This window comes from Centroberyx affinis, unplaced genomic scaffold, assembly GCF_046629955.1.
Source record: "Centroberyx affinis isolate AG114_WGS23_722 - 3 ecotype Tasmania unplaced genomic scaffold, CSIRO-AGI_Caff_v1 ptg000431l_1, whole genome shotgun sequence".
NCBI lineage: Eukaryota > Metazoa > Chordata > Actinopteri > Beryciformes > Berycidae > Centroberyx > Centroberyx affinis.
In genome coordinates this window covers 432968-454565 of record NW_027279095.1, presented here as the reverse complement: position 1 = coordinate 454565, position 21598 = coordinate 432968, and the positions used below count along the sequence as shown (strand labels likewise).

Genomic DNA, 21598 nt, shown 5'->3' with positions numbered 1-21598 from the left:
TGTTTCACAGGATCTCTCTCCAACTGATTACAGGATTAGTTCCATTGCGTAAGTGTGTTTCTCATAACTGTAACTTCATTTACCAGGTTTGATCTAACTTCTAAGCAAGCTGGATAAAAAAATGCTACAGCCAATAAAGCTTTCATCGCATTTATCATTTATTACCCCCCTTCTCCTCTCTCTCTCTTTCTCTCCCTCCCTCTCTCTCTCTGTCTCTCTCTCTCTCTCTCTCTCTCTCTCTCCCCCCTCCATCAGCACGGTGCGTCTGCTCTGATGCTGCAAGGCGTGCCGAGGCGCACCGGCGGCCCATGTGATACTGAAGGAAGGAGGAAGAGGAAAGGGGGGGGGGTCCTAAAAGAGTTTGCTGGCCCCTCTCACTTCATCACTTCAGACCCAGGCTACACCGGAGCGGTGCTACACACTATCAGGGCTTCACATTTTGGACGCGTTGGATACCCGCCGCTATATAGAAAACTTTATCAATATTACCTTAATTGGTCGCGCTTTTGCTGTGGGGGTTTATTTTTAGAATAAAAGGAGCCAAAGACCAGAAGAGTTCACCTTTGTTTTTTTTCTATTCGTCATGGGAGCCGAGACCTCAGTGCAGCGGGACGGGAGGAGCCAGGAGGATGCCCCAGCCTCAGCCTCCGCCTCAACCGAGGAGCTGAGTGCGGAGGTGAAGGCGATCCAGGAGGAGGGCAGCGTCCACGACTCCAAGGTACAGCCGATACTGATGCCGCCCGAGCCCGCTCACTGTGCAGCAGCCCGCCCTGCGCACCGGGCACGCAGCGCTGACGCAGATAGCATTATAATTATATTCCTATTACATTCTTATAGGCACTTACAATGTGTCTGTCTGCACACGTGTGAATTCAGAGTGACTTTATCGCACTCCATGCTTTCTTCTTATTTCCTATGTTGTCACTGTAATATTCCCATAATTTTAATATAGTAAGTTTATTGTTTTCCTGGGATATTTATCTAGTATTCTTCCAAAATGATACCATAGGATTACTAGTTCATATTCGTATTAGACAGTTTATATGTTTGTAAACAACATGGCTGCCCCCCCTCCTTTCATTTCCATCCACCTATCTCTGTCTCATCTTTTGCGCATCAACATCAGTATTGTACCGCAGCGCACACTCTGCATGTGCGCCTGAGGTTGTTGGGGTTTTTTTTTTGCTGAGTAATGGGTCGAGGTGTCTGCAGTCCCGCAGTAATAAAACGCCACCAGCTCAGCCAGCTCGGTCCAGATTTACAGCCAAGTAGGCTACCTGGGCTCAGGCTGTTGTTCAACAGTCCAACACACACTTTTAATGACGCACAAGCTAATATTCTGTCCCCCACAGCTTTGGTAGCTGTGTGGATGGAGCACAGGTCGCACTAAGGCTGTGATGGATTCTGAAATTAGGCACACATAATGACACATTGGTAATGATAAGAATAGCTTAATAATCATGATACATAATTGCATTCCATTCATCATGTACCTTTCATTTTTTCCAGTTCATTTTCCTATAATACAGTCTAGATGGATATTATACATATACCACAGCAAAACTATAAGTCCCTCCAGGAATATTGTTGGAATATTTTAGTGATACCATAGGAGATAAATTCACTATAAGCTCTTATATGGAGTTGATAGAATATATAAGTTATAGCTGCACACTATGGATCATATTTAAATTAATTTATTAACTTGTGTGCAACCAGACATCAAAAACGTTTTCATTTTACTGTCCTGTGGTTTGAAATACATGAGACACAAAATTAACTGTTTCCCATGTGCTGATGAGAATTTCCAAGGCCTTGTCTCTAATCAATAACGTTCAAATCAAACATATTGACCTCATGACTCCAGAGAATAGTATATTCTATACTGTAGTAAAGGATTTCCGCAGGCAGTGAGCCAGCTGCATGTTGAGTCAAAGTTTGAATAAAGCATCAAAGCCTAAGTATAACATACATTATACACCTATCTGGAGGGAAGTCCCACACACACACCTTGACTTTGTCAACCATATTTCTGTGCTAATGTTGATGCATTTCTGTGCCAGGCAGTATCTTATACTGCTGCTGAGACCCTGCTTCTCAGTCTGATTTGTATTGTAGGATACTGTAAGCTCAGGTGCTATTGTTGAGAGAAGATACCAGAGAATATCCTTGTTTTATGCCTCATTAACTTTTATTAAAATTGCTTGCAAAAAGGTGCTCATTTCAGTCAAGGGTAGCATCTGTTTTTGAAAAAAAAAAAAAAAAAATCAAAAGCACTCTTTTATTTACAAATGTTAACAAGTCCTTATCATTGCTGAGGCTCTATGTTTTGGTCCAGCTGCCTCCATCAGGGGAATCTCAGGCTATGGATTGTTGCCTCAGTGTGAATTGCTCTGGATGTGTGAATGAATATTTGGAAAGCGTCTGCTAATGACTACGTGCATCTCGCCACCTGCTGTCTTCACGCCTCATTTGACCTATTGGATTTATTGACTTTTTTATAGGTTGGAGGTCAAGAGGTCGGATTTTGTGGCCCATCTCTCTTCCTGAAAGGTCACCAGAAAGGTCAAATGACACTGAGGCAGAAGTTATTCAGAGTGAAATAGCGAACACGATGGTATAACATTTGGTCAGCTTTGTTGATTCTTGTTTCTTTTTGCTCAGTGCTTTGTATGCTCGTGCTTTCACATGCTGGACTGTGTGTGTGTGCAGTTGTTTTCCAGTGAGCTGACTTCACCCGTGTGGCTTTAGGATGTTTTCTTAAGCCCTGCATGCTTGAGCTGTTATCACAGGTATCGCTGTGGCAATGCTTTCAGTCAGATTTTGACAGCGTTGGAATGCGCGATATGAAATGTTTCACAACCGCCGGCCCACCTTGATGAGTAAGTCTATTGTGCTTTGTGATTTCAGCGAGGACGCGGGCCCATGTTACTCTACCATTGACAAGATGTTCCTCCAAGTAGCTGGTTGTTGGTCACAAAGCCTCCACTGTGCTGCGGTCATCACCAGCCAAAACACAGGCAGACTGTTCATTTGGTGTCTTTTGGACTGCACATTAATTGGAAATCAATAAAAGCAGCTGACCACCAGCCAAAACAGGCTTATGTGCGATTTCAGAAGCACACTTGGGTAATTTTACTCGATTTGTTGGAACATTGGACACACACCAATTATTGCTCTTAATCACATCTTCCTCACCAAATTTAATAAAAAACAGTGATATACGCTTCAATGTGTTCTCACATCCATTTGACAAGCTAGAAAGGCATCATAACTTGATAAGCTCACACAGAGATTATATGAGGTCTTGGTGAAGTTCATCATTCTATTATAACAGACCTTTCCAAATGCATTTTCACACGGCTCTTACTTCTTAAAGGCAAAACCTGCAAAGTTTGTTGTCAAGGAGTAGAGAGTAGAGTAGAGAAGCAACTCTTATATTGATTTGAAATGGATGAATTAAGGGTGTGTAAGGTGTATATGTGTGTATTTGTAGCTGATAGTGTATTATGGGCTGCAGAGAATGTAAAGAGTGTACTGTTGGATGGCGATGGTGGAGCCTTCCTGCTTGATATGCTGTTAATAAACATCCTCTTCACTCCACTGAGGAATTTTAGCAATGTCCACACACACACACACACACACACACACACACACACACACACACACACACACACATACACACACCTTCCGTCTCCTCCTCTCCTCATACCCCCCCTCCCCAACATCGGTCCTCAGAAGTAGGTCAGAGTGGTGCAGAGTATGTGCTCCCCCAAACTTTTCCCACCTTCTAAAGCACTGTTTTTCCCTGTTGCCCTGTGTGTGTGTGCGTGTGTGTGTGTGTGTGTATGAGTGTGTGTGTGTGTGTGTGTGTGTGTGTGTATGTGTGTGTGTGTGGGTGAGTGGGTATGTGGGTGGGTGAAGGAACACTCACCACTCACCAACGGGACACTTGATCCCACAAATAGACACTCAATGCTGACATTGGGTCTGAACCTCTGAAAAGCTCTGAATTGTTCTCTCTCTCTCTCTCTCTGTCTCTCTCTCTCTCTCTCTCTCTCTCTCTCTCTCTCTCTCTCCTCCGTCTTCCACCTTCATTTCCTCATCCACTTCCCTTTCTTGGTGGGAGCCAACTGTAAATACATTGTTTTGCTATTCACCCACAAAAATCAACCGGTTTAAGTGAGGAAACTGAACATTGCACACGCTCACACACAAACAACGGCAACCTGGACATGAGACCCGCATCATATGCTGGGCTCTTTACCTAACACAGCAGCAGCGGCAGCGGCAGGTGACTCCAATGATCAGACATCAGGTTATGTAATGTAATGGGCCCTGATTAAGGCTCATACGTTCCTGTATAATGAGCCGCGGCTGATCAGACGCTGCTATGACACTGATTATCCTGTTTAGCAGTGGGTTGGGGGGGTGGGGGGGGGGTGGAAGGGGTCAAACAGAGGATCCATTGAGGATGGGCCGAGACGGGGACAGGCCTGGGCCCCCGTGTGCACTGGCCCAAAACAGGAAGGAACCAACGGGACCCCAGAGAGAGAGAGAGGGAGAGGGAGAGGGTGGGGGAGCTGCGTTTTGGGTAGGCAGGGCAAGAGGGGATGGGTGTGGAGCCCAGAGAGAGAAAAAGAGCTGGAGAGAGAGAGAGAGAGAGAGGGACCAGCCAAGGTGACATAAAGGCAAATGAATCAGCCGATTGTTCCCTTACTCCCCCCTCCTCCCTGATTTTAAAGGGACATTGATGACTGAGGTTGAGTGAAAAGGGGCTCAGGTTAAAAAAAAAAAAAAAAGTCCCCCCTCCCAGTGTGTTAGCATGTTTGTGTCTATGTGTGTTGAAGGGGGGGGGGGGGGGGGGGGGGTAATGGGACCTTATCTTCTTCCAATCAGACCCTAGTCATATTGCAGGAAAGAAATCTTAATAAAATTACAACTTTGTCAAATGACTCTGCCTGTGTATTGGAGTCAATTTATTGTTTCCTATATGCACCTATAGCTGTTTCCCCCTTCTTTCAACTCGTTTTATTAGCCCATACATCAAGCAAAGAAAGAGCAACTTCAAACAAGCAGCTGCTGTGTAAACACGAATAACATAATAAAATACTCTATATAGAGGAATAAATGTAACTACCTTGAGGATATAGTTTAATTTAATATGATTTTATAATGATATCCCTTGAGTGAATGCTAGCTTTGTTGCATTGCATTTTGACAACGGGGACCTTTAAGGACAACCAAAGCTGTCTCAAATAAGGTAAACTTAAGTGGCTAAACTAGACATGAAACATTATTATGAATTATTATAATTAATTATTATGAGATAAAACCATAGATTTAAACTAAACTCAAATGTCTGCCAAACTGTCATACACTAAGAATAAAATTCAGAACCTGAATTCTTTTCATTTTTGCCATATATTGCCATATAATTGCCATAAAATGACTGCCATATTGCCATATAATGACTGAAGTGGAGACAGAATCCATTAGTAATGCATGGGTCCATGAACTATTTACTGAAGCAACTAAGAAATGTAAAAACTGTCTGAGAAATCCTAAAACTACCATACTTTCCCATTGGTCTCTATGGTCTCTTCTGTATCTGAAAATCAAAGTAAAAGACATTTTATAAAATCCCTATTGCATTGGCGTAGTTGTGTGGTGTGTGCTGTAATATGTACATTATATTATTTAGAGGTCTCACTAGTACTGGCTAAAGATCAATTTAGCCAGTACTATTCAATTTAATTGCAGACAAAGGTAGTTTGTTAAATCAGGTGAAATGTATGCACAAGGACAGAAAAGATTATTTGCCTTTAGCAAAGCTCATGATTTCCCCAAGGGAAAAAATGACATCCAAATAAAATCGAATTACCAAAAATAAATCATGTGTACATTACTCAGAAGTACTGACACAGAAATGAAGAATAATATAAAACTCCAGCAATGCAATTAAATTTATAATAATCATAAGGTTTAGAGTTTTGTTCATGATGACAGATTTTGTGCTGCTTTAGCAACAGGAAGGGCAAATTAAAGCCCAAATTGTGATTTCAGTATGCAGGTACACTGTTGCCCCACCACTCATTTTGTTAATATAGTGATTTATTGGATTACTGACTACTGACTGTTGTATATCTATTCTGAGGCTGTAAAAGTGACTTTAAGTAATATTCATAAACAGTAGAATGCAGCTGTATGTAGTTACAAAATTTCTTAAAATGCTCAATAAACTTCTAAGACAAATTAAACTGACCGCTTAACTGAACTTAGCCTAATGAGCTCAATAGTGATGCAAAAATATGAAGAGTTTTGTTCCAAAATGAAACATCCAACCCACACCTGCTAAGAGTGACACATAATCTTAAATGGTTTATAGCACCAAATTATAACCACTTTATAAAAATATAGCAGGAAACTTGAGTCATGAAGATTTCTTTCTGAGTAGGAAATCAAATATGAATATTTTCTCTTCTGAGAAACAGGAAGTGGCTTGCTGCTGATTAGTCCGTCCTTTAGCCACCCTCCTATCCTCCATCTCTCAGATCGACTGCCAGCTCCATTACAGTAAAAGAATAGACTTGTGTATTTGGCTATGTGAAAAACCAGAGCTCCTTTGTCCCGACAAATTAGAGTTCACTCCAATAATTTGATCCAGTAGACTAATGAGTCTATAGAACAATGTAGAATCCCAAAATGGCATCAATTTGAAAATGTTGCATAATGTCAGAATAGATGATACAGGGAAAGTAATGACACGATAAATACTAATATGATTTTCTTGTATCTACCAGGTTACAAACTTTGGCTACATTGTTCTCTTTTTTCTTTTCTATTAGATTGACAAAGATTAGATTGACAAAGATCACATGTAAGGCTGTTAATCAGCTTGTTTTTGTTTTGTCAATGTAGGTTTCCCTGCTCATGCTGAACTTATCTTTCATTGGATATGTGTAAGTGCAGCAGAACAGTCATAAATAGTTTGTTTGTGGTTCCAACAAATACCCCAGTTAACCCCAGAAATTGGTGAAGAGTGAACATCTGAAAAGAAAAAGCTATAAGGATCAGTATCCAGGACATTTTAATATGGTGACCTCTAGAGTATATAAAGTATAATGTGTTTTGTGTTGTACGCCAGCTGTCATTAGTTCTCAATGAACAACTGTGCAATGTTGCAATGTTGGTCACTTCCCACTGAACACTGGAGCACATTCTGTTCAAATCCTGTCACTTTCAACTTTCATCTCTGGGAAAATGGAGGATTGTAGTTTTTTCCCAGCATCCTTGCAGTGTTTACCCTGAAATTATAGATGATCATATTATATGCTGAAGCCTCTATGCTTTGAGGCGCTGTGGTTGAGCTGTCATTCATTCATTCATTCATTCATTCACTTAAGATGATCGCCTTCACATGAAGTCTTGATGATGTTGTGAAAAATGTGAGATACACGACACGAAGAACAGATCTGTTATTATGTGTTTCTGATATGAATGTAGTGATACTGCAAAGATGCACAGTACTGCAAAGTACACAATACACAATAACATGTTTGTGAGAGTTCTTTGTTGTTGTGCCATGCATAACATTTATATTTTAGTTAGGGATTGTTCTGTCAATTCTCTCTGTTTTTCTCTCTTCTCTCCTCTCTTTCTCTCTTTTTCTCTCTCACTTTGCATCATCGATGTGAGTATTAACGATTTTCTCCTCTCCTCGTTCTCCATAGTGATGAGCTGAGATGTGGAGGTGTGAGGGGAGACCTTCCCCCCCTGAGGGCCTTGTGGTGATGGTGTGTTATTGAGTAGTACAGGTCCGGCCAGCAGGGCTTGGCCTGTTCACTGCCCCACAGGGACTGTTACAGCCACTCTGTCCTAATCAATCATTATGATTGGAAACTCTGCCACCTCAGCGTCCTTATTTACTACACAGTCTTTTGTTTAATGCCTTGCCAGTCTGAGAGGTTTCTGCGTCTGCATGCAATGCACCTGTTAGAGGCTGCAAAGATAATGTGTTCTGAAATGTGGATGATAAGTACAGTCAAGTGATGGTTTGACTAGTGACTCTAGAAGCAAAGGCGAACACACATTAGAGCACCATGACTAAATGAGCATATTTCTCCTTGTATAATTATCGTTATTATCGTATATTATTTTTCATTGAAAACTAATAGCAGGAGTATTACACAAAACTACTCTATATACTCTAGAAGTCACCACACCACTTGGACACTGCTTCTTATAGCCTTTTACTTGTATAATTAAAAAAGATTAAAATACATATATACATATATATATATATATATATATATATCGTCTCTAACAGTGAACTGTGATGTACAGTTGGTTTGACTACTGTTGACAAAATGCAGACAAAGTCGCTTTGGACAAAAGCGTCTGCTAAATGACATAATGTGATGTAATATATGTAGATTGTGATGATGCACAATATTTTAGTATAATTATTTTGATCTTCTCTTTCATAGAGTGCTTTCAGTAGTTCAGATATTATCATAATGTTGTCACATAAGCACACCTAATGCTTTATGCACTGGCTGTGACCTGTCAGTGTGCTGTAGTGGAAATGTATTGACAGGGATTCATGCTGTAGGACTTGTCATTCTGGGGAAACTGACATTGGTATGCCGACTCATGAATGAACTGTTAACCGGTGCCTTAATTCTATCCAGCAGAGAGGTCAGCTAATGCTACATACTGTTTTTCATGTACCAAGATATTGCCTTAATGTAAACATGGGCATGATACCTTGCATTTTGATTGGATATGTACTGGGCAGATGGCCCAGTGAATTTAAAGTAAAACATAAGACTTCCTTGTTTTTTCAAGGTTTTCTGTCTGTGGCATGTTGTTACCTGCATCATCAATTGACATTGACGAGATAATAAAATAATTAAACTTAATTTAACGTGCCGTGTGCAAGCATACCACGAACATCAGCTAAGCTAATTCCCCATGGCTCCCCATTAGCAAAGGATGTTTATTATACTGATGCTGCATGAGAACTTGGAATCCACCTGGAAATGGATTACGGATGAGCGTGTGTGTGTCTGTGTGTGTGTGTGTGTGTGTGTGCGTGTGTGTGAATATATCTATGACTGCCCCCTCATTTGTGCATGAACATAGGTTTGTTGGTTTTCAAGCTGAATTTAGTGTTTGGTCATAGTTGTTTTAACTGAGTTTGGGGGTTTAAGGTGAGAGTATGTGTTTACTCCTTTAGCAATACCTACAGTTCTGGGGGGGGTTGACGGGGATTGTGGTTTGCGTGTAGTTCAATAATCTCTCTCTCTCTCTCTCTCTCTCTCTCTGTCTGTCTCTCTCTCTCTCTGTCTCTGTCTCTCTCTCTCTCACACTCTCTCTCTCTCTGTCTCTGTGTCTCTCTCTCTCTCTCTCTCTCTCTCTCACTCTCTCTCTCTCTCTTAAAGCCTGTGCAGGCTCCTTCACTGCGACATTTTGCGCTCAAAATAACCTCTTACCTCCATTACATCATGTGCCTCTGTGGACTCGCTCACCCCTCTTATTCCCCATTTCTCTCCCTCCCCTCCCACTTCTCTTTTTTTGTTCATCATTTTTCTCTTTCCACACACCTGTTACCTCTTGCTGTGCATTAAAAAAAATGTCCTATATGGCTGCTTGGAGCCATGCCCCAGGTGTGTGCAGCTTTCTGTGGTTTTCTACAGGACCAAATTTTGTTTTGTGGAAAAATTGTGGGTAAATGGAATGGTTTTTAATCTTGCATTGGTTCTTGCAACAAAAGCTGCAACAAAATGACTCATTCTGGACTCCGCCTCACTTATGTAAATCAATCATAGCATTTTCACACATCCCTAAAACTAATGAAGACCCATCATTGCAGAACAAAGAACCTTCTCCTTGAATCAAAGCGTCTTCAGCCTCCGAGATCTGCATCAGGGACTTTCAGAGCCTAAGAAGGACCCTTAAAAACACAATTTTTATTCACAGTGTGCCTCTCATCCCCCCCCCCCCCCCCCCCTTGCACTCATTCACCCTCTCTTGCTGCCTCCCCCTCTCTCTTCCTGCTCCCTCTATCTCTCTCTCTCTCTCTCTCTCTCTCTCTCTCGTTCTCTCTCTACCTCTTTCCCACATCCATTTTTCATCAGCTTTGGTCCTGATGCAGCACTAACTGCTGCCCTAAGCACAGTAGAAGATGTGTGGAGTCGTGATGTTGTGATGTCAGTGGGTTGGAATAACTCTGTGCGTGTGTGTGTGTGTCTGTGTGTGTGTGTGTGTGTGTGTGTCTGTGTGTGTGTGTGTGTCTGTGTGTGTGTGTGTGTGCATATTTTTGTACCTGTGTGTCTTGAGCGCTGGTGGGAGGCCGAGCATTTGAAGGACAAACAGTGAATCATAGCTCTGTGCAGCTGCTCCATGGTTTGCGTACTTATGCGGGGCGAGGTAGCTTCCCTATCCTGTAAAGCTGAGATGTCTGAGATTTACTGTATTGATCACCTGGCTCATATATTACAATCACCATCCCTCCTTTGGGGAGCATAACAGTAAAACCTGTAGACCTGAAAAACAGAGAGGGAGCGATGGAGAGAGGGAGGGATAGACAGCGAGATGCAGCCTCATCACTGATTCTGGCTCTGTTGTTTGCTTAGCTAAAACAAAAAACAGTGTATTTTTGATGCAGCCCGTAGTGGAACTCATGATGGACTTATATTGAATTTATATAGGATGATATCATCTGTGTTTTGTAACATTAAGAGACGATTATGAGGTAACATTTTATCTGCAAACAGGATATATAAAGTAGTGTTTTAGAATGAGACTCCTATTGGTTTAATTTCAAGTGGTGTCTTATGATGCCCAGTCAGCACTGCCTCAGGATAATCAGTAACATACAGTACAGAGGATCAGGTGGTCAGTGCTTACTCATGTGAGACAAATGGAAATGTTGTCTTCCTTTAGAACTGGGTCACTGCCTTGTTGATATTGGGATTCAATTATATTTTGATGATAGCAGTCCTCATTGTCTGTGCACCTACCCCACCTCCTGCACTAAAGTTTGGGTTATTTCCCAGAGAAGCCATGAACTGCGTTGAGATAAACTTAAATGACTTCTATTATTGTGACGAAGCCCATTAACAGCGAATTAAATTTCAATGCAATGTCGGATAATTCTCCATGATTTAGTGAGACAGCAAGCTGCTCTGATTTGACACGCGCTTGTTTGCGATTCACTTTTTTTTTTTAGACCAAGTAATTGCGTTAGCAGACTAAAGCCCATACTGTCCCCACTTTGTTAAGCAGTGCTCAGAGGAGGAGAATAACATTGAGTTTGGGGAAATTAGATCCTTTCTCACAGCTGATTTCTTTCACATGTTTAATTCTGTTAAGAGAGCACCAAGTCAAATGGCGACTGGCGACACGTGAGAAAAGCTCTGTTAGAGTGACATGACTAAACTTTTGTCCGTGACTCTGACTCCCCTTGTCGGGCCAAAATCGAATCACAGCAGACTGGGCAGGCGAACCTGCGTGTCCCTGCGCTTTAATTCATCAGATGTCATTCAACCAATGCGTGCCATTGTTCAGCTATATTTAAATTTTTCAAAATATATCCAAGTTTGGACACTGTTCTTTAAACTTCCATCTCAAGTTTCTCAAAGTTGATCTGTTTTTTAAGTGACGTATGTGAGATTGGATGTCGTTCCCTCGCCAAAACCGAGTTCAAACATCTAGACATTAGTAGGGCAGTGATATAAGTGGAACTGGAGGCCAAAAGAGATACAATATCAAAGTGTGGTTTAAGTGTCTCGCTAATCACAACCATGTTTATAGCATCTGCATGCTTCCCAGAACCCCCCCCCCCCTCCCTTTCCCAGTCATCTCCTTTTCTCACATATGAGTCCGGAGCTAAGATGGTTATCAGACCGGGTCCAGAGACATTTAGAGATTCATGACAGGAGGATCAGCGAAGGAGGTGGATTTTGTTATTTCAACCCAGTTAGAGAGGCCGGCCCCCCTGGGGGTCAAGCGCTGGCCAGTGTGGCCTGAATATGATCCTGCGCTGGGGGGGTCCTTCCTACGACCAAGCTGTTGTTGTTGTTTGGCTCTGTTTGCTGTTTGACATGGGCAGCAGCCGTTTAGATGAAGGGTGGGGGTTGGGGGGGGGGGGGGGGGGGGGGGGGGGGGGTGAAAAACAGACAAATCGTGGGAGGTATTGAGGCTTGAGGTCAAAGGGTTCGGGGGAGTGATGCACTGATGTAGGTGGAGGGGATCCTGGTATGATCTGTCGTATCCCAAAATGGCCACTAACAGGTGTGTAGACGCTGTATAGCCGTATGGGGTCTCTCATTCTCTCTCTCTCTCTTTTCATCTCTTTCTTTCTCTCTGTCTCTCTTTCTGTCACACACATACACACACACACACACACATACACACACACACACACAAGGAGACACTAGTTTGAGGACTTGGCTTATTTTTATCCTTCTGCTTGTTTACTTATCTAATTCAATGTCCCCGTCCCTCTAGTGCTAGTTTTGATCTCACATCATGTGAACCAGGTTGAAATCTCATAGGGTCAACAGGGACACACTGATATAGTTCCTAGGGTTGCGAAACAATGCACTAACTATAGTGGAATGATAGTAATCTGATTGTAAAAAATGGTTCTGATTATGTCCTACAGAGGAACTGACAAAGTATATTACAATTATTTTGCAAAGGGTTTATTGCATTTTGAGTTAGTCTATGGATCTTTTGAAGTCTGTGGAAAATGTACAAGCACCATTTTATGCAACTTTGAAAATGATTTTTAATTATGACATTTAAATAATGTAAGTAAATTGGAATAAACTGGTAATTTAACTTCATACAGTTCTGGTTATCTGTCATGGATTGCATCTGCAGCATCAGCAAGATGGCAGCCAAACACCAGACTGAATCTGCTGTGACAGAATATGACTTTCATTCATCAGCTGAGATAAACTATTCACAAAGCTGGCAGCTGCACATTTACATACTTTTTTGGCCGGTGGACCGCTCTGTCATGTGGACGGGAATATTCTGTTAACTGGTTTATTGATAACAGACTCAATCGCAGGATATCAAAGGATCATTTAAACAGCTTGACCCGAATAAGACCTTAATCAGATTCTGGCCTCTAGCCAGGTTAACCCGTGTCTTTAAACATAATCACTGACCTTCATGTGTGTGTGTGTGTGTCATGGGAATGTTTTTTTTTAAATGAAAGAGGGAGAGCTGGAGGAGAAAAAGAAAGAGAATGAAAATGAAGAGAGAAGAAGAGGCGAGGAGGGGCACGGACGAGGTCAACTCACGATACAGCTGCAAAGCTGTGATGCAGCTGGTTATTTATCTATAATAGCAGCTCTGCCTGAAATGATGGTTTACCTACTGCGTCTAAACTCACTGATTGAATGTATTGCTGTTATACTAAGTAAGTATTTTGATACTATTCAAATCAACCAACCACATCCAAGTATCTCTCACTGCACTCTAAAAACGACACTGTCATGACTTGATTTAGTCAGATTTGGCCCGATCCAAATGTACATTGAGAGATCCATTTTCTGTGAGTTGCGAGTTTAGCTTGCACAAAATAGCCAGCAAATCTTAGCATGGTTTATGTTGTGACTTGTGAGCCATATTAGATTATGCTCATGGTTTGAAAGGAGGCTTACAGTCTTTAGGATAACTCTGGCAGGGATCCAGAACTTGTTTTGACCCTTTCAGCACTGCTGTATTTTCTCACTTTGGACCGCTGCTGTTTCCCAGAGAGCCAACAGATCACACATCACACAGAGTGAAACTACAACAAGCAGGTAACCAGCAGCTGGAACACACACACACACACACACATACACACACACACAACAGCACAGTCCCAGCACCTGAGCAGAGGTAATGGGTTGTGGAGACAGTGAGAGTGTTCTTCGGGGGTCTTGTCAGGCTTTGATCTTTGGTATGCACTGAATGTGGGGGTCAGGGATAATAGATTGGGGGCTGACGGGGATGAAGAGAAGGGATGAAGGGAGACAGGGAGGGAGGGAGAGAGGGAGACGGACACAGCCACTACAAGATGACAAAATCAGGGGAACTAGAAACCATACATTAGCCTTGGGTGAAATATTTATTTGCAAATAACTCTTAGTGCTTGTTTTAATCTGCTTGGAATACCTGATGAGAGGGGTTTGATGCATCAAGACTATTCAGATAGTGGCAGTTAACTCAATCTGAGAAAGGTAGACTAAACTGACTTTCAAATACTTTCCTGTGTATGCCCCTTCCAGTAGCGTATCATTTTATTATTTTATTTTAGGCATTTTCCAAATAGTTAATAAATTGTAGAGACACAAGTAAAACTATTTGAGCAAATGCAAAACACAAATGAGATCGTCTGCACAGTGCATTGCCCCTTCTCTCTGTTCTTCTCACATGTGGACGTTTACCTCCCTCCCCCCGCCTGTGTGTGTCAGCGCACTGAGCAAAGCTTAGTGCTGCAGACAGAGCTGCTATCAACAGACTCACAGAGCAGGAGGATAACGAGCCCGGGAGACTGTACTGTGATACATATCGGTTAGTTTGATAAACTGAGAAACTGAGTGATTTTGCTACACAGCACTGATATGACTACTAGTGTTCATATCAATCATCAATCAAATCATACAAGAAAGCAAGGCCTCCAGAGGTTATCAATGAATTCAATATGGAATGCAGTGATGAACAGGCATAGAAAGTATAATATTGTTGCTGAATGACACTGAAGAAACGAGCCGACCCTGGTACCTAAGTAATTAAAGTAAAAGTAATCGTTTTGAAGAACGGTCCCTTTCAGAGTGTTAAATTATTGATGCATTAACCTGTAAGAAGTATTTTAATATAGGTCTAATTGCTCCATATACGGTTGGGGAGTTAAAACTTGAATAACGCAACAGATTTTATGAGCTTATTGTATGTTTTGCATGTAAAACCTTATTCTGCAAAGTAACTAGTAACTCTAGCCGTCAGATAAATGTAGTGGAGGAAAAAGTACAATATTTCCCTCTGAAATATAGTGGATGTAATGTATAAAGTCTCACAAAATGGAAATACTCAAGTAAAGTGACCAGTACCTCAAATGTGTGTGTGTGCGTGTGCGCGTGTGTGCGTGTGTGTGTGTGGGTGGGTATGTGTTTGTGTGTGACCTAATTCAGCCTAAATGAATATTCACCCCAACCCAGTTGTGGGGCTATACCAGCATGCACTTATGCCCCTCAAACCCAGGTGGCTTCAGGTTGGTGCGGGCAGAAGAGGTGCCCCTTTTTCATTTTTTGCCCCTGCCCCTTAGAGAGTCTGTGCACGCCACTGTAGCAAACCCCACCCATCGGGTAACGTTAAAACAAACGCTCTCCTTGCAAATCCTCTGCTTGACCTTTAGGTCTGCCTCAAACGGGATGATTGACTGAACATAAAGCGTCTTTAAAACGGGCCGCCTGGGAAACAATACTCCCCAGTTCTCTCATATATCGCTTTATCATCTCCTTTCCCCTCACTCTGGCTCTCTGTTTCTGCTGCCCTATATCTCTCTCCTCTATCTCCACATCTCTGCTTTCACCTCCTCTCACTCCTCCTCTCCTCCGTCTTTATCTCTCCTCCTTTCATTCCCAACCCCCCCCCCCCCACCCCCCCACCCCACTCCTTTCCTCTGCTCTGGGACTCTATCCACACCTTGGAGGTCAGAGGTCGTGAGGTTAACTGTCACGGACAAACTACGACCCCACAGGGAGTCTTAAACCTGTTATCTCTCACTGTGTGTGTGTGTGTGTGTGTGTGTATGTGCGTCCATATGAGAAAAATGCAAACTTGAAAGCTGTTCTGAACTGTACTGACTTCTGTTACGTACAGGTTGGAGCTTAATGTGTGCGAGGTTAAGAGATTAGCCATTTAAAAGCTAGGTAGAAATTAGATCCTCTGCTGTTGTACAGTCAGGTTTTTTTTTTACTTCTACATTTTCAGTAGCGTTGCACTGAGCCATGGTCAATAAATTGGTGATTAAACGACCATGTTGGCCAGATGGATAGAGAGTGAATTTATGACTTGTCTTTCCACTTTGTTGTTTTTGTGCTCTGTGTAATGCTTGACTTTTATTGCTAATTCCCTCTTGGGCTGGAAAAGGTTAGCCTACTGTACCTGATATCTGCTCACTTTTGAAGATTTCGCCTCAGGCAGATTTACAGAATGCGCCCCTGAAAGAAAGCGTAATAATGAGAACCTTTTTCATAGAGCACCTAACAACACATTACATCGAGTTACATTGTGCTTTACAAGATAACATATGAGCTATAAATAAAAACATAAACGCTAAATATAGAAGAAAAATAATTAAAAAAATAATTGAATACAGACCATAGACCCAAGAAAAACCTGCCGTTTTCATAGGCGCAAGCACTTAAATCAATTTAATCTACAATTTCAGAGTCCTTTGAAGTGAAGCACAAATATCCATGCAGCCTATTTGGTAACACTGGAAAGATAAACCTCTTCTATTTCATTTGAGTAAATCAGATTTACACAGAGGTCACGGGAGACTTTTTCCTTACTTATTTTGACCTATTTGCTCCAAACAAAATATTCTTTTTGGCATACTAAGACCTGATATCATTCCAGTGAATGAAACAGTAAATGTGTCTATTCTTCATTTTGCTGGGGACCCCTTCAATGTCCCCCCATATTTATCATCACTGTGCTCGCATGCCTCTCAGGTTTTAGCACCAGATCATTGACAGTCTGGTTAGAGATGTAATTGTCCAGCTGCATCATCCTCCTCATTTCCCCCGACTCCCTCCCCCTACTTTCTGTGTTTGGTTTAAAGGGTATAAATCTCCTCTGCTGGCCTTTGTGGAGTGATTTAGGAGACAACAGGTCTTCTCTCTGCTGGAGCCTCTTTTGGAGTCTGGATGATTGGAGAAGTGCAGCCAAGAAGTAATGAGAGAGGCAGACGAGAGGAAAAAGGATTAAAAGACAGATTGAAGTAAAAATAGAAAGAGTTAAAAAAGTGAGAGAAAAGACCAGAGGAAAAGGGTGATGGGAGAATTAAACCTTTCCTCCAGTAATAATCCTAATATTTGTAGGTAATTCTTATCTCGTAGAAACAGATGGGTGGGGCTTAAGTGCATCAGAATATTTCTGATTGTGTGAGATTTGACTTTCAAATGTTTGTCTGTGATTAAAACTGCATTGGATAACTTTGCACATTTGAATTTTGAAAGTTTGAAGGACTGATTAATTTTTCACTTTCTGTGTGTTTAGATTTCCCGCCAGTGACCATACCTGATGACATATTTCATTTGGGTTAATAGCGCAAATCTATGACATCTCAATTAGTGGGGATGGGACGCTTTTCTCGGCTGTAGCCCCAATTTGTGATTTAAGCTGTTGAGATGGGCGCATTTCTACATGAAAATCTATCCTAGTGCAGCTTTAACTCATTGTCACTCATTGTATTTGCCTATGTAGCAAACCCAACCACTGGGTTATACAAGAAGGGTAAAACAAACTGTAAATTATTTACAAGTACTGTTTAAGTCTGATGGTGAGTCAGCATGTTCTATAAGTGCCATGCAGAGCTGCTGGCAGGCAAACACCTAAGATCTAACGGATGTGTAAACACTCAAGAGAAAGAGGCTGAAGAGAGGGAGAGGGAGATAGAATCTTTCTTAAGTATTTAGCTACTGCCTGCTGTGATAAATGAAGATGAGAGGGAAAAGAAGGAGTGAGAGAGGAGCAGAGAACAAGCGAAAAGAGCTGAGGAGGCTGTATAAGTCGAGAGGTTGGAACAAGACGTGTTTACTGATGCTTGTCTGGTGCATTTTTGCGTATAAATTAAACAGAGCATACATGTAAACATATGCATGTACATGTAGACGTATACAAACACATTTAAATCTACATATACCTGCGCAAAGGCCTGTACGCAGCCACATAAGTGAATAAGTGAGCGCACAGGCCTCATGTCACACCTAAGTGATGACATTGTCTCTCTCTCTCTCTCTCCCTCTCTCCCTCTCTCTCTCTCTCTCTGTCCAGTCCCCAGTTAAATATAGACACTGGAATGCTGCGAAAAGGAAAAAATAATAAGCATTTATAAATTAAAATAATGCTGCCCATATGCTTTCCAATTAGCTTGAATTGAATATGATCAGATGACATGGAAGACAAACAAACATCGCCGCTGTTTTCCCCCGCTGTTGTTTTGTTAAGCAGCTGTTATGTGACCGTCTCTTTGCACTGTTTCAGTGGTTCTATGTCTGTCTTTAAGGCCATGTGGCAAAGTCAGCTCAGCTGTATAATTTCAAGACTGTTTTTTCGCGACCATGCAGAGTTCAGAAATGCACAATTGGCAGTGAAACTTCGACATTGTCTTTCTGGGAACTTGTGAGAGGAATTCAGAGCAGTTGAGGCGAGGCTGCACCTATCAGTTTTGGGGTCAATTCAGTTTCAGTATGCTCAAACTGTAAATTGAAACTGGAATTCTTATAATAACAACAACAGTCTTCACTCAATCATTTCTTTATAGGTAAGATGTAAGGAACTTTTGAATTTTCGAGAAAAATCCACTTATTTACTTATAACTATCTAAAGAAGAAATGTGTTCAGTGTTAAAACAAGGTTAACATTTTAGACCTGCTGTTTAAGCTTCCATAACAAAGAGCCTTAGTGTTTTATATATTTTGGACCCCCAAGAGTATCCGTACTTATGTAAGATCATCTAATGGTGTATTCGTCTTCATTCTGAAAACTGTGTTGGATGGTTTGATAAGAGGGTGTGTAATTATAAGCTGATGTCATATAATTTTACTGAAACTAATATGATATTTTGAGTTTACATTTATTTTCTTTACGTTTTGAGCCAAATCTAAAGGCACGACTGAGCTCGCTCCACAGCACTCATATCTAATTTACCCTAAACAGGGAGGAGAGACATTTTAAGATCCCCGTCCCACATTTCCCTGCACATGTATGCACTTATAGAATTCCTCACCCCTCCTAATATATACCGCTGCCCCATACAGCTCATTCACTCCCAGTCCCCAAAGCCCCCTCCCCCCTGTCATTCCAAGCTCTCCTGCCGTTCCTCTGATGGGATTTATGTCCCGAGGAGAGGAGCAGCTCCCAGCCTCAGGCCCCGTGTCTTACCGGGGTGAGAATATGGTGAAGGTGTGGCATTTTGATGGGGGTCGGAGGGGTTGATGAGGTAAGTTTGGGACAGAGGTGGTCGAAGGGTGAGGAGTGTGTGTGTGTGTGTGTGTGTGTGTCGGGGGCGGGGGGGGGGGGGGGGGGGGTTAGAGTCAGGTGTTGGGTGTGGGTTGCCCCTGATCTGTGGAATTTGGTGAGGAGGGCAAGGAATGCTGGGAATGCCAGTCATGAGGTAGGCGAGGGAAGGGCGGGGTCAGCGGGGGTCTTGAGGTCAGCTGCTGGCTCACACCCAAATCTGATCAACGCTCCCAGGAACCTAAAAGGGACATAAATGACACAACCATCCACCTCTGTGTGAAAGTTACACGCTTTTGCATGTGTGTGTGTGTTCAGGCCTCCAGCACAGCTCTTGCCTCATGTTCATTGCGCCCCGTGAGCTGTTCAATGTTCTATGGTCCTGCCAAGTAGAAGGGTTGGCTGTTCTTTTTTCACTGATTCATTCTCTGCTCTGTTTCTTGTTCTTTCAAACCCCATGCTTCTGATTTGAGCAATCTACTAAACAGGCATAAAAAGCAAACAAAAATGTGGGAATTTCCTTGGTTATAATTGCAACTAAAAGCATCCAGCTCGGTATTTAAGACTGCATGCAGCCTTGATTACCAAGCTGTGTGTATACATCAACATGTTTGTGTGTACACATTTTATGATAAGAATACATTTTGTTTTGAAATTGAAATACATTTCAACAATCTAAACATTTTAATCTCCAAAGGAAATCTACTCTCTCTCTCTCTCTCTCTCTCTCTCCTCCTCCTCTCTTTCTGTATTTGTCTCTCTGCATACATTAACACACATACACACACACACACACACACACAGCCCTCTCTGCGTTGGTCTTTGTTGTATTCCTCCCAAACAGTTACACCCACATGTAGGACAGCACTCATCATGATGACCAGACCCCCCCCCCCCTCTCTCTCTTTTCTCCCCCTCTTTCACATCCCTCCAGCCTCTCCGCAGCAGAGTGTCTCCGCAGCAGAGTGTCTCCTCTGTGGTGTCGTTTTTCAGGGCTTTCCTGGAGGAGCTTCAGCCGCTGGGAATGGAGCCTGAGTCCTACATTAGTTAGATTAGCGGCTCTGTGGGGAGGCTCTGGTTCCCTCTCCCCCGGCCCGGACACACAAAGCCCCGGCCCGGCCCGCATTGTCCCGCTGTCAGTAGGAGCTGGTCGCTGCCCAAAAAGCCTCTGGCAGGACTCAGATCCGCTGATAAGAGTGCAGTGAGTCGGGCTGCGTCTTCTCAGCTTGTTAACATGCTGTTAACAAGAAATCACTTCAATATATATAATGTAATGCAATATAATGTAATGTAATATACCTATGGGGATGATGTGGTACTCAGTTGTGAGTTTATAGTTGGTATTTTTTAATCTCCTATGGTATCACCAATATTCCTATAATATTCCTATAGGGACTTTTTTGTGTCTGGTACTCAATAGGTAGTTTATTGTGACCTTATGGTATATTTTTGTCTCCTATGGTATCATCCTGCACCCAATTATTCCTATAATATTCCTATAGTTTTGCTGTGATATTTGTCCTTCTGAAATCATATATATATATAATATCATAGTGTTATATAATGTCATAGTGTGTTGTTTTTTGTAACTAGTTGCTGTTGTGAATGTGAACAAATGGAAAAATCAGCCGTGCTCAGAGAACAAGTAAAAAAGATTTTAATGATGTGTTGTTTGTGTGATCTGATGTGTTTAACCATTTTTGGTCCTTGTCATGGTGTTTTTGTCAATTCTCTTTAAATTTTTACTACCTGATAAAATAATTATTTATGGACATGTAGAGTAGTGTGACACACACACACCGTTTAAGGTTCTAACAACCTCCTGGCAACTTTTGTTCATAAAAAGGGTCAGTTGAGATAAAGGCATTTATTTGCTCATTCTCATCTTTTTGAAAACAATTATAGAGTGTGTGGTGGTAAGTGTTGTTTAAGTGCTCTGGTGAAGAGGCTTCATGGTGTTGAAAGGTCACCGGTTCAACCCTGTGATGGTCCCAAAATGCAAAACACTGAACACTCATGTGTCCCTTTGTATGCTAATGCTATTAGATTGTGTGTAGCAATGATCGGGTGCTTGACTCAAAGTGTCTCATCTTTCCATCTCTCCCTCAGTCTCTGCAGAAGAATGGACAGATCTCCAGCCTGACCAGTTTGAATGGACACTCAGAGGACAACACTCTAGCAGAAGGTGTGTGTACGTGTGTGCATGTGTGTGTGCGTGCCTGTCCCGTCTGTGCAGTTTATTTACAGTGTGTGACTCTGTGTGCTGTTCTCTTTGCCTGTCAGATAACTAGTGACACTGTTTGTGTGTGTTTGTGTCTGGGATTTTCTACTGTTTCTTCAGCGG

General features: G+C 42.1%; 1 protein-coding gene across 1 annotated transcript in view; it reads left to right on the top strand.

The window, feature by feature from the left end:
- Positions 1-560: 560 nt before the first annotated feature.
- The window catches only part of akap12b (A kinase (PRKA) anchor protein 12b), a 46018-nt gene continuing 24980 nt past the window's right edge, over positions 561-21598 (top strand). The window contains exons 1-2 of the mRNA XM_071516787.1: positions 561-718; positions 21364-21439. Coding sequence (XP_071372888.1) covers positions 584-718; positions 21364-21439 — 211 coding nt within the window. The 5' untranslated portion in view covers positions 561-583. The remainder of the gene's footprint in view (positions 719-21363; positions 21440-21598) is intronic.